The sequence below is a fragment of the Ranitomeya imitator genome, chromosome 6 (assembly GCF_032444005.1).
Source record: "Ranitomeya imitator isolate aRanImi1 chromosome 6, aRanImi1.pri, whole genome shotgun sequence".
Lineage (NCBI taxonomy): Eukaryota > Metazoa > Chordata > Amphibia > Anura > Dendrobatidae > Ranitomeya > Ranitomeya imitator.
Window position 1 is genome coordinate 124,393,731 of NC_091287.1, and position 12,220 is coordinate 124,405,950.

Below are 12,220 nucleotides of genomic sequence, written 5' to 3' on the forward strand. Positions count from 1 at the left end.
ATTCATGAATTTCTATTGGGGGAGGCGTTTATACCGTTCCGCGTTTGGTAAAATTGATAAATCAGTTTTATTCTTCGGGTCAGTACGATTACAGCGATACCTCATTTATATCATTTTTTTATGGTTTGGTGCTTTTATACGATAAAAACTATTTTACAGAAAAAATAATTATTTTTGCATCGCTTTATTCTCAGGACTATAACTTTTTTATTTTTTTGCTGATGATGCTGTATGGCGGCTCTTTTTTTGCGGGACAATATGACGCTTTCAGCGGTACCATGGTTATTTATATCTGTCCTTTTGATCGCGTGTTATTCCACTTTTTGTTCGGCGGTATGATAATAAAGCGTTGTTTTTTGCCTCGTTTTTTTTTTTTTTTCTTACGGTGTTTACTGAAGGGGTTAACTAGTGGGCCAGTTTTATAGGTCGGGCCGTTACGGACGCGGCGATACTAAATATGTGTACTTTTATTGGTTTTTTTTTTTTATTTAGATGAAGAAATGTATTTATGGGAATAATATTTTTTTTTTTTTTCATTATTTTGGAATATTTTTTTTTATTTTTTTTACACATTTGGAAATTTTTTTTTTTACTTTTTTACTTTGTCCCAGGGGGGGACATCACAGATCAGTGATCTGACAGTTTGCACAGCACTCTGTCAGATCACTGATCTGATAGGAGTGCAGGCTGCTTCACAGTGCCTGCTCTGAGCAGGCTCTGTGAAGCCACCTCCCTCCCTGCAGGACCCGGATCCGCGGCCATCTTGGATCCGGGGCTCGAGCAGGGAGGGAGGTGAGGAGACCCTCGCAGCAACGCGATCACATCGCGTTGCTGCGGGGGGCTCAGGGAAGCCCGCAGGGAGCCCCCTCCCTGCGCGGTGCTTCCCTGTACCGCCGGCACATCGCGATCATCTTTGATCGCGGTGTGCCAGGGGTTAATGTGCCGGGGGCGGTCCGTGACCGCTCCTGGCACATAGTGCCGGATGTCAGCTGCGATAAGCAGCTGACACCCGGCCGCGATCGGCCGCGCTCCCCCCGTGAGCGCGGCCGATCGGCTATGACGTACTATCCCGTCCAGGGTCAGATAAGCCCAGGGCACCTCGACGGGATAGTACGTCTAAGGTCACAGAGGGGTTAATGGAGGAATTGTGGTCAAAGAGGTAATCTTCACATATTCTGGGGATGTCCCAAACTTTCGATACTTAGGGAAAACTTGTCTTTACTATTGAATAAAATAAATGAGTCTCCTGTCAAAATTTCTCCCCAATTGGCTCTCCTTTTTCTGGAAGCTGATGACCTCCCTGAAAAAATTAGACAGGTTTCTTTACATATTTTTTCTGTCATAAAAACTTGTATTTAATCAAAGTGGAAATCGATGGATACTCCTTCTATTTCTGATATAATTGATATTATTTTCTCTCATAACTCCTTTGAAATGTCCTTAACTTTAAGGAATAACTCTCTACCTAAATATAATTCCAAATGGTCCTCTTGGAACGTAATTTTTTTTTTTCCAAGCAAGAAAAGCCTCTTTATTTAACGTCTTATTACTTTGCCAGAATATTTTTAATCTATACTTTATGTTGTTTTTGCACTTGATATATTGTTGTGGTGCAACTATGTTAATATGATCTTTATTTCCCTTCATTTTCCTTCTTTCCTCTTCCTACCTAACCCCTTTCCTCTTTTCCTTTGTTTGGATCCCTTCCTTTCCCTTCATTACTTTCCTAACCCATTATCCCCTATATTGTAAAAATCCCCTAATAATTTTTTTTTTTTTTTTGAAGATGATGGGCTTATGCCAAGGGCTTTTACCATGAGAAGGAAAATGTAATATAAGGTGGGAATAATAGAAATCGAAGTTATTCAATTAACATCTGAGAATAAAGAGGGGAAAAATTCCGTGGTTTTTTTGCATTATGGAAAATTTAGACCTAATGTCTCAACATCAATCGCCATGCCAATCAATGTCATAATATGTTAAAGGATGGACGAGGATAAGAATTCTCAGATAAATGATTCTAGAAAGATGGTTGGAGTTGAAACGCAGCATATGTAAAACAAGCTGTGTACTAATTAGATCAACTGCGATTTCTCTCCATCCTCAATGGCACCCAGTCCATGGGTTCTAGCTTTCTCTGTAGTCTTCTGCCATTTATAAAAAAACAGCTCCTTGTGATTTCTTTACGTATTTGAGACATAGTAATTGGTTACTTTTAACATTTAATCTTTCTATTAACTTCATTAGAACCAGAGTAAATAAACTTTATTTTCTTTTTTATACATTTGAGTGAAAAAGTATTCCCCCCCCGTCCTTATTTCCTATTCTTTTGCATGCTTGTCACACTTAAATGTTTCAGATCACCAAACAAATTTAAATATTAGACAAAGATAACACAAGTACAAACAAAATGCAGTTTTTTAATTAAGTCTTTATTATTTAAGGGAAAAAGAGAAATCCAAATGTGCAGGGCCCTGTGTGAAAGTGATTGCCCCGTAAACCTAATAACTGGTTGAGCCACCCTCCTCAGCAGCAACAGCAATCAAGTGTTTGCGATAACTGGCAATGAGTCTAAGCCACTCCAAAGTCTTAATTTTGTTTTTGTTAAGCTATTCAGAGGTAAACTTGCTGGTGTGTTTTGGATCATTGTCCTGCTGCATAACCCAAGTGTTCTTCAGCTTGAGTTCATAAATAGATGGCTGGACATTCTCCTTCAGGATTTTTTTCGGTAGACTGTAGAATTTATTGTTTCATTTACCACAGCAAGTCATCCAGGTCCTGAAGCAGCAAAACGGCTGAAAACCATCACACTACCACCAAATGTTAAAGGTTGGTATGATGTTTGCGTTCTGAAATGCTGCGTTACTCCTACACCAGATGTAGTGGGACATACACATTCAAAAAACTACAACTTTTGTCTTGTTAGTGCGCAGAGTATTCTCCCAAAAGTCTTGGGGATCATCAAGATGTTTTCTGGCAAAACTGAGCCAAGCCTTTGTCTTTATTGCTCAGCAGTGGGTTTTGTCTTTGAATTCTGCCATGAAGGCCATTTATTCCCAGACTTTCTTATGATGGAGTTATGAACTCTGACCTTAACTGAGGCAAGTGAGGCCTGCAGTTCTTTGGATGATGTTGTGGGGTCTTTCGTGACCTCTTGTTGGTGTAATTTTGGTCAGCTGGCCACTCCTGGGAGGGTTCACCACTGTTCCATGTTTTTGCCATTTTTGGATAATGGCTTTTACTGTGGTTCTCTGGGGTCCCTAAGCTTTAGAAATTGCTTTTTTAACCTTTTCCAGACTGATCGATCACTAGGACTTTTTATCATTTATTCCAAAATTTATTTTGGATCGCAGCATGATGTCTAGCTTTTGAAGATCTATTGATCTACTTCACTTTTTCATGCAGGTCCTATTTAATTGATTTCTTGATTGAGAACAAGTGTGGCAGTAATCAGGCCTGGGTGTCACTAGGGAATTTGAACTCTGCTTTCCAAACGTGATAAGCCACACTAAATGTATGTTTTAAGGGGAAAGGGAGATCCTTTTTTCACATGGTGCCCTGTAGATTTGGATTTCTTATTCACTTAATAAAGTCCTTCATTTAAAAACTGCATTTTGCGTTTACTGGTGTTATTTTTGTGTAATATTTAAATTTGTCTCGTGATCTGAAACATATAAGGGTGACAAACATGCAAAAGAATAGGAAATCAGGAAGGGGGCAAACACTTTCACACAACTGTATATAATTTAGTCTAGCACGGAAAGTTTTAAATCTTTGAAAATTACTTTATGTAGCGGATTTGACTTGATTCTCTAAAAAAAAAAAATTAAAAATAAATAATCTGCAGGTTTTTTTTTTTAATCCCCAGCCAATGCTCCTTTCAGCTTTCCTGGTTTGGCTGATCGTTCATCCAACAGCTCTTTTGCCCAACACTCCCATACACACACAAGCTCATCTGGCCGAGCATTCCTTTTGTTCTCTATGAGAAAGATGCTGCCAAATATCTTGGCGCCAACTTATTTATTAAAAAACAAAAGTTTTGGATGTCCAAAATCGGGCATGCTGGATCCTTCTGTCCCTTGGCATCTGTCTGGGGACCTCCATAGGCTGTCAGACAGACCCATAGATATTGGGTTATGGATTTGTTTCCACAAGCACCCTGTTCTAATATAAGGAGAGACCTGACTAGTTGTTGTCACTTGATCTCTCGTGCTGAGTGGAGCCTCAGACTGTACAGACCAAAGTAGTACATAAGTGGAATGTGATTAGTTGAATAATGTATATTGATTTGTTTTTTTTCTTAGGCTACTTTCACACATCAGTCGCAAATAGTGAAAAACTGATGCGACGGATCCGTTTTTTGCCAGATTTGACTAGCTGATATCCGGATAATTGGATCCTATGTAGAGAGAGAGAGAGAGAGAGAGAGATTGAGGAAAAAAAAAAAATTGGGGGCATGCTCACGGATCCGGCGCCATAGGCTTCCATTCTACCAAACGCCGGATGGCGCCTGATCGCTATCCGTTATTTGACGGACACAAAAGAGAGTTCCTCTGTGCGTTGTCTTTGACCGCCGGACCAAAAACTTTCGCTGGATCCGTCGAAAAACAGACGAAACATGGGGCAATCCGGCGTTATTACTAGTCTATGAGAAAGAAATGGATCCAGTGGCAAATTTTGGCGGATCTGATTTTTTTTTTTTTCCAAAATTCGCCGGATTGTGCCTGATGGCAAAAACCTGATGTGTGAAAGTAGCCTTAAGGCTACTTTCACACTAGCATTAACTGCAATCCGTCACAATGCGTCGTTTTGCAGAAAAAACGCATCCTGCAAAAGTGCTTGCAGGATGCGTTTTTTCCCCATAGACTTGTATTGACGACGCATTGCGACGGATTGCCACACGTCGCATCCGTCGTGCGATGGATGCGTCGTGCTTTGGCGGACTGTTGGGAGCAAAAAACGCTACATGTAACATTTTTTGCTCCTGACGGACTGCTTTTTCCGACCGCGCATGCGCGGCCGGAACTCCGCCCCCACCTCCCCGCACCTCACAATGGGGCAGCGGATGCGCCGGAGAAATGCATCCGCTGCCTCCGTTGTGCAGTGCGTTAAACGCTAGCGTCGGAATCTCTGCCCGATGCATTGCGACGGGGAGATTCCGACGCTAGTGTGAAAGTAGCCTTAGGCCTCTTTCACACTTCAGTTATTTGGCGTCAGTCTAAGGCCTCTTTCACACTTCAGTTATTTGGCGTCAGTCTAAAACCGCCATTTTCCTCAAATAACGGATCCGTCATTTTTTTTTGACGGATCCGTTATTTTCCCATAGACTTGCATTAGTGACGGATTGTGACGGATGGTCGTCCGTTCCATCCGCCATGCGACGGATCCGTCGACATTTGGCGGACGTTTTCTGAAAATAGACGGACATTGGAACGTTTTTTGTCAACGCCGAAATGGCGGATCGCGACGGATCCGTCGCGTCCGCCATTCCATAGAATGGGCGCCTATGGGCGACGGATCCGCCGCAACCGTTTTTTCGGCGGATCCGTCGCCCCAATCCGTTTTTTCAATTGCGCATGCTCCAAAAAGTAGATACTTCTCCCAGACAACCCCCAAGTAACGGATCCGTCAAAAAAACGGATCCGTTAGAACCGTTTTCGCAACAATTGTGACGGATCCGTCAATCCGTCACTATGTCGGTAGTGACTGACGCCAAAAGACTGAAGTGTGAAAGAGGCCTAAAACCGCCATTTTCCTCAAATAACGGATCCGTCATTTTTTTTGACGGATCCGTTATTTTCCCATAGACTTGCATTAGTGACGGATTGTGAGGGATGGTCGTCCGTTCCATCCGCCATGCGACGGATCCGTCGACATTTGGCGGACGTTTTCTGAAAATAGACGGACATTGGAACGTTTTTTGTCAACGCCGAAAAGGCGGATCGCGACGGATCCGTCGCGTCCGCCATTCCATAGAATGGGCGCCTATGGGCGACGGATCCGCCGCAACCGTTTTTTCGGCGGATCCGTCGCCCCAATCCGTTTTTTCAATTGCGCATGCTCCAAAAAGTAGATACTTCTCCCAGACAACCCCCAAGTAACGGATCCGTCAAAAAACGGATCCGTTAGAACCGTTTTCGCAACAATTGTGACGGATCCGTCAATCCGTCACTATGTCGGTAGTGACTGACGCCAAAAGACTGAAGTGTGAAAGAGGCCTAAGATGTCATTATTTCTGTGGAGCTGGGGGAATAATGTTACTATGTAGGAGAGGGTGCGGGTACTGATCTTGGAGGGGCTTTGGGGGCCCTGATAATTTGTGGTAAAGGCTATAAACCTATTCCCTTGTCCTGCTCCCTTCGTAGAGTCTCTGTTATGCCTGGAATTTTGGATTGTGCAGTAAATTGGTTAATAAATCAATGTCTATTTTCCTCCTGTACCTCACCTACGATTTAGGTTTTTTTGTCTCTTCACATACTGGGTCACCATCTGCCACTGCCTTATCATACGACGAGAAGAAGAAGGAAAAATCCTGTCCCAGTTCTTAAAATAATGTTGACATAAAAACAGGTCTGTTCTCAATTGAAAATTAGGAAGTTCTCTCCAAAATAGTTTTTAAAGTCAACCTGGCTGCATGTTATTACACATGTAAGAGTGGTATGGCTGTATAGGTGCTGGCTCTGCAAAAAAGTAATATACTGTATGGTCCTCCCTCCTTATGTACTCGTGTGCCTTATCTGCTCATGTTTAATGTATTTGTCTATATTTGCCCCGTATTCACATGTAAAGCGCCATGGAATAAATGGCGCTATAAAAATGTATAATAATAATAATAATAATAATATATGCAGCCTGCAGGGAAAGTACTGGATGGAGTGTATGTCACTCCCAGAAAGTTAAGCTGGGCAAGATATTAACTCCATCACACCTGGGCCATTTTCTGTCTGTTTGTTTTTCGCTCACCTTCTTTCCAGAGCCATAACCTTTTTATTTTTTCATCAATATGCCGCGTGAGGGCTTGTTTTTTTGCAGAACAAGTTTTGCTCTTGAACATATTGATTTTTACCATACTGTACTTGAAAACGGGATTAAAAAGATTCCAAGTGCACTTTAAAATTGAAAGAAAAATGCAATTCCACAATTTTTTTTTTTCTTATTCACCATGTTCACCAAATGCTAAAATTGACCTACCATTATGATTCTCCAGCTCATTACGAGTTTGTAGATAACAAACATGACAAGGTTCTTTTTTATGTAAGAGGTGAAATAAATTTTCCAAGGCCCCTAATGTCTCCATTTTTTTGGATTCTGGGGCTTTTTGAGGGCTTATGTTTTGCGTACTGAACGGACGTTTTTATTATCATTTTTGTGTAAATACGTTGTTTTGTTCGCCCCTTATTGCATTTTAATGCAATATTGTGGTGACCAAAAAACCATAATTCTGGCAGTTTGATATTTTTCTCGTTATGCTGTGTACCGATTGGATTAACTATATATAGCGATTTGAAATGCAGTGATACCTAATGTGTTTTTGTTTTTTTTTTCTTTTGTTTTGAATGGGGCGAATGGGGGTGACTTCAACTTTTTATGCTTTAATTCTTTAAATATTTTTAAAAGCTTTTTTTTTCTTCCTTTTACTAGCTTCAATAGTCTCCATGGGAGACTAGAAGCTGTGATTATATATATTCCAATGTAGGATTGACGTGCACTGGAGGTGTCATTGCACATAGTCCAAGTGCTTGGTGTGTCCCCAGTGCACTTTCAATACTGATTTGCATGTTGTTTCTACATTTGATTTTTTTTTTTGTGTACGGCACATTGGATCTGTTTTTTTTTTTTTTTTAAAGTATACCTTATATTGTGAAATGTGCATATTGCGTCTTCTGAGTAAAAGAAAGGGAATTCTGTTGTCGCCTATTGTGAAACGAGCACTACTTCCACAGGGAGACTTAACGGGAACAGCAGTTTTACACGTGGTCTACAGCATAACTATTAAAATGAAGACCACCTCTTTTTAAGTTGAAGCCTGCAAAACAGTTGTCTGATTTTAGAAGCTCTTGCGACCAGCTATGGTTGGGGCAGAGATAACCAGATATACCGTACGTTTCACAAATTCCCCATCAGCTTCTGTAACTTAGTGATACATGCTGGAAATTCAAATGATTGGAAGAGCATGTCCTACAATGTTACCCCTCCGCCTGCGAGTGGCTCTCCGCCCTTATAAATAAGCCCCTGTTGGGTACCACCTTCAGGGATTGAACATAATGTATTAGAAATATACATCTTTACATGCAAGTTATGCAATCTTGTATACGTTTTCATGTTGCCACTATATTATTACAGGTTATTACAAAACTGTAATGTTCTTCCCTCGAATACATGGAGATATAGGTCACTGCAATTGGCGAGCTTAATAGTTATTTGCAAATGCAACGCTGGAGCAAAGAAGGGCTTTAAAGATACTTGCAGCTTCTGGAGCGTGTTCCTGGGATTAGAAACCAGCCTGCTCATTTACATGAGTTTTATAGTTGCCTGCCATCTAAGCTTAGGCTACATTCCATAAAAATAGCATATACGTAAGTAAAGAGCAATAGTGCTGTTAAATAACATGGGGTACTTAATAAACCGTCCTGATTGGGTACACATCATCGTGGTGGGATCGCTTTTATCAAGAACAGTGTTTGCTAAATACCCCGTGTTGGTGCATATAAATATTGCTTTTCCTTACAGCAGGGTATATATTCGTTTTATTTGTAGCTTAATTGTCTGTTAAATGGCCAGTGTGAACCTGCTCTTGTGCTTTGTACACCAACTCATGATCCAGCTCATTTCTTTGGATTTACATTTCTGTGTGCTGCATATTTTTATTTTTAAATCAGATGGTACATAGGACCAGAATATTGTAGATCTATTCATACAGTAATGGAAAAACTCTGATCTGGAAGATTCAGATTATGTCTTAAGCTATGTGCACACGTTGCGGATTTGGCTGCGGATCTGCAGCAGTTTTCCATGCGGTGTACAGTACCATGTAAACCTATGGAAAACAAAAACCGCAGTGCACATGCTGCGGAAATTTCCGCTCAGAAACGCTGCAGTTTATTTTCCGCAGCATGTCAATTCTTTGTGCGGATTCTGCAGCGTTTTACACCTGTTTCATGATTAGAATCCGCAGGTGTAAAACCGCAGGTGAAATACGCATAAAAATCGCAGGTAATCCGCAACGTGTGCACATACCCTTATTCTGATCCAATTTTGACAATCAGAATAGGACAGTCATAATGGGTCTGTGTGCTGCACAATTAAAAATCCCGAATTGCACCACCACTCCACAAGAATGTGAATGTAGCCTAAGGGTATGTGCACACGTATTCTTGGCCACTGCGGATTTTTCTGCAGCAGATTTGATAAATCTGCAGGGCAAAAATGCTGCGTTTTTGCTGCAGATATATAGCGGATTTTCTGCGGTTTTCACTGCGGTTTTACAACTGCGGTTTTCCATAGGGGCAGCTGTAAAACTGCTGCGGAATCCGCAGAAAGAAGCATGTGCACAGCGTTTTTGGTTTCCCATAGGTTTACATTGAACTGTATACTCATGGGAAACTGCTGCGGACCCGCTGAGGATCCGCAGCAAAATCCGCATCGTGTGCACATACCTTTAGCTGTCTTATGGGAGATTGATTTCAAGCTGTGCATCCAGATCCTTCCATTACTAACTAACTAAATGTATTTTTTCATTTTTTGACTAGCACTTGCTTATTTACTGTGACTTTTTTACAACAGAGTATTTCTGTGGGTCATTTGCATTGTAGCTGTTCCATCTCGCATGTTCAACATGGATATTTTCTCTCTGAGCCCTGTTCATACAGGTACTATACAGATGATCAGGTTTTTAAATACATCAGATAGGGATTATATACATTAGACAGGACTGCTCTGTTATGGGTATACCTTGGCGATTGATGGCGTCACTTAACATACTTTTTTTTGCAAAAAAACGTATTCACTAAATACCCTGTATTTTTTCATTTTTTGACTAGCACTTGCTTATTTACTGTGACTTTTTTACAACAGAGTATTTTTTTTACCTCTCTGTGCGCTTTTGTGCCTTCCATTACTATGCTGGAATTGGAGCTTCTTCTCAGGAGGGCACAACTAGATTTTCATTATTTTGGTTACCTCTATGATTCTCAGTGCTGGTAATAAATTATCATTTGATTGACCTAAAAATTGAGTCTGGTTACACAAAATTCAGATGACCAGAAGCCAAATCACATACCCTGACGCTGCATTTTAGATTTAAATCGTTAAAACAGTTTAACTCTCTACGCTTTTACATACAATTTCAAGTATACATAAGCATAACTTAATATAAAAAGACCATTATTACCAATACCATAATACTGCCACATCATGACTCCTACATAATAAATATTACTATCTTTCTACCATACAAAGACAAATAATCACCAATAACACCACTATATGCCTACTGCAGCTGCATACCCCTCCTCCCAGTGCAATAAAATGTATTGTATATTGACTTTAATCTTGCTGCAATGGAACAACAGAACCATGTCTCAGTTTATTATTAACTGGACTGTGTCTTGGGACGTGCGCCTCGCTTCTTAGCTAGTTTACTTTGGCTGTAGAAAGGACTAAAATGTAACTTAATCTATTACACAATGCTAAGTAAATATGGAGAACATTGATTATACATTGTCTAGCTATTGTTGCGGTGCTGAATACTAGTTGGCAAAAAAAAGGAAAAAAATGACTTCATAACTGCCTGTGTGCACAGCTTTTGGCTGACACCTAAGCAATCTCCCCCGATTTGGCCCATACACACTTTGCTGGCATTCAGTGTACATTCTGTTTAACATAAGAAGGCAAAAAATATTGACAACTTTAACTGTACCGTACTTATCCAATGCGTGCCGATTCCTGGTCTTCTACATACAACATCTGTGGTTGTTGTGAGTCGGAAGAACCCTAAACCTCAATATATATTACATTGTCCACAAATTCTGACAAAATGAATCTAATATGGTTGTGGCAGGCTACTTTCAAACTAGCGTCGTTTGGCCTCCGTCGCCATGCGTCGTTTTGGAGAAAAAACGCATCCTGCAAAGTTGCCTGCAGGATGCGGTTTTTCTCCATAGACTTTCATTAGTGACGGATTGCCACACGTCGCATCTGTCGTGCGACGGATGCGTCGTGTTTTGGCGGACGGTCGGCACAAAAAAGTTACATGTAACTTTTTTGTGCGTCGTGTCAGCCATTTCCGACCGCGCATGCGCGGCCAGAACTCCTCCTCCCCGGACCTTACAATGGGGCAGCGGATGTGTTGAAAAACTGCATCCGCTGCCCCCGTTGTGCTTTTACTTCACAGCATGCGTCGGTACGTCGGCCCAACGCACTGCGATGGGCCCGTACCGACGCTAGAGTGAAAGTAGCCTTAATCTGGATTTACGGTACTTTCTTGAGCATAAAATTAGGCAGACACATCTCTTGATGCTCTCTGATGGAGAGCCATGTTTAATTTTTGTTTCTGAGCCCATTCATTTGTTTTCCCATCAATAGAAGTACTTTAAGAAGAAGCTTTAATGTGGTCATGGAGAATGTATATGAGTGTGTATATAGATGGATATAAATGCGTTGTTATATATTCGTATCATAGAATATCTTTAATACTTACTGTATATGTTCCTGATATAGAATGGGTTTTAGATTTATAGTAAATGTGTGTATGCATATAGAATTTATATTTATTTTTTTCATTAAATTATTTAGGGTAACATTTTTTATCCTATAATAGAAGGTCTAAAACATCCAAATTCTTCTATTTTCAACAGCTTGTTTCTTTTTAGTACTTTGAACATCTTTTTTTTTTTTTTTGCAGGAAAGAAACTTGAATGATAAATTTGACATGAAAGATTTAACATATTGCTGTCTTTTTCAGGATGCCAGACAGAAGTTCCGCTCTGTGCTGACAGAGGCCACTCTGAAACTGGACGAAATGGTGAAAAAAATTGGAAAATCTGTGGAAGATTCCAAACCTTATTGGGAGGCCAGGAAAGTGGCCAGACAGGTATGTATCTGATGACCTGCAGAGAGGTTCTGTTTGGGAGCTGGAAAATGTTTCAAGGGAACATGTCAGGTCCCATAACTATTCAAAACAGACACTGTAGCGACACATATGCCAGTATGCACTGATGCC

The 12,220-nt window shown here is 40.7% G+C and overlaps 1 protein-coding gene across 1 annotated transcript in view; it reads left to right on the forward strand.

The window, feature by feature from the left end:
- The window catches only part of SH3BP5 (SH3 domain binding protein 5), an 86,214-nt gene that overhangs the window by 41,279 nt on the left and 32,715 nt on the right, over positions 1 to 12,220 (forward strand). The window contains exon 3 of the mRNA XM_069730055.1: positions 11,963 to 12,091. Coding sequence (XP_069586156.1) covers positions 11,963 to 12,091 — 129 coding nt within the window. The remainder of the gene's footprint in view (positions 1 to 11,962; positions 12,092 to 12,220) is intronic.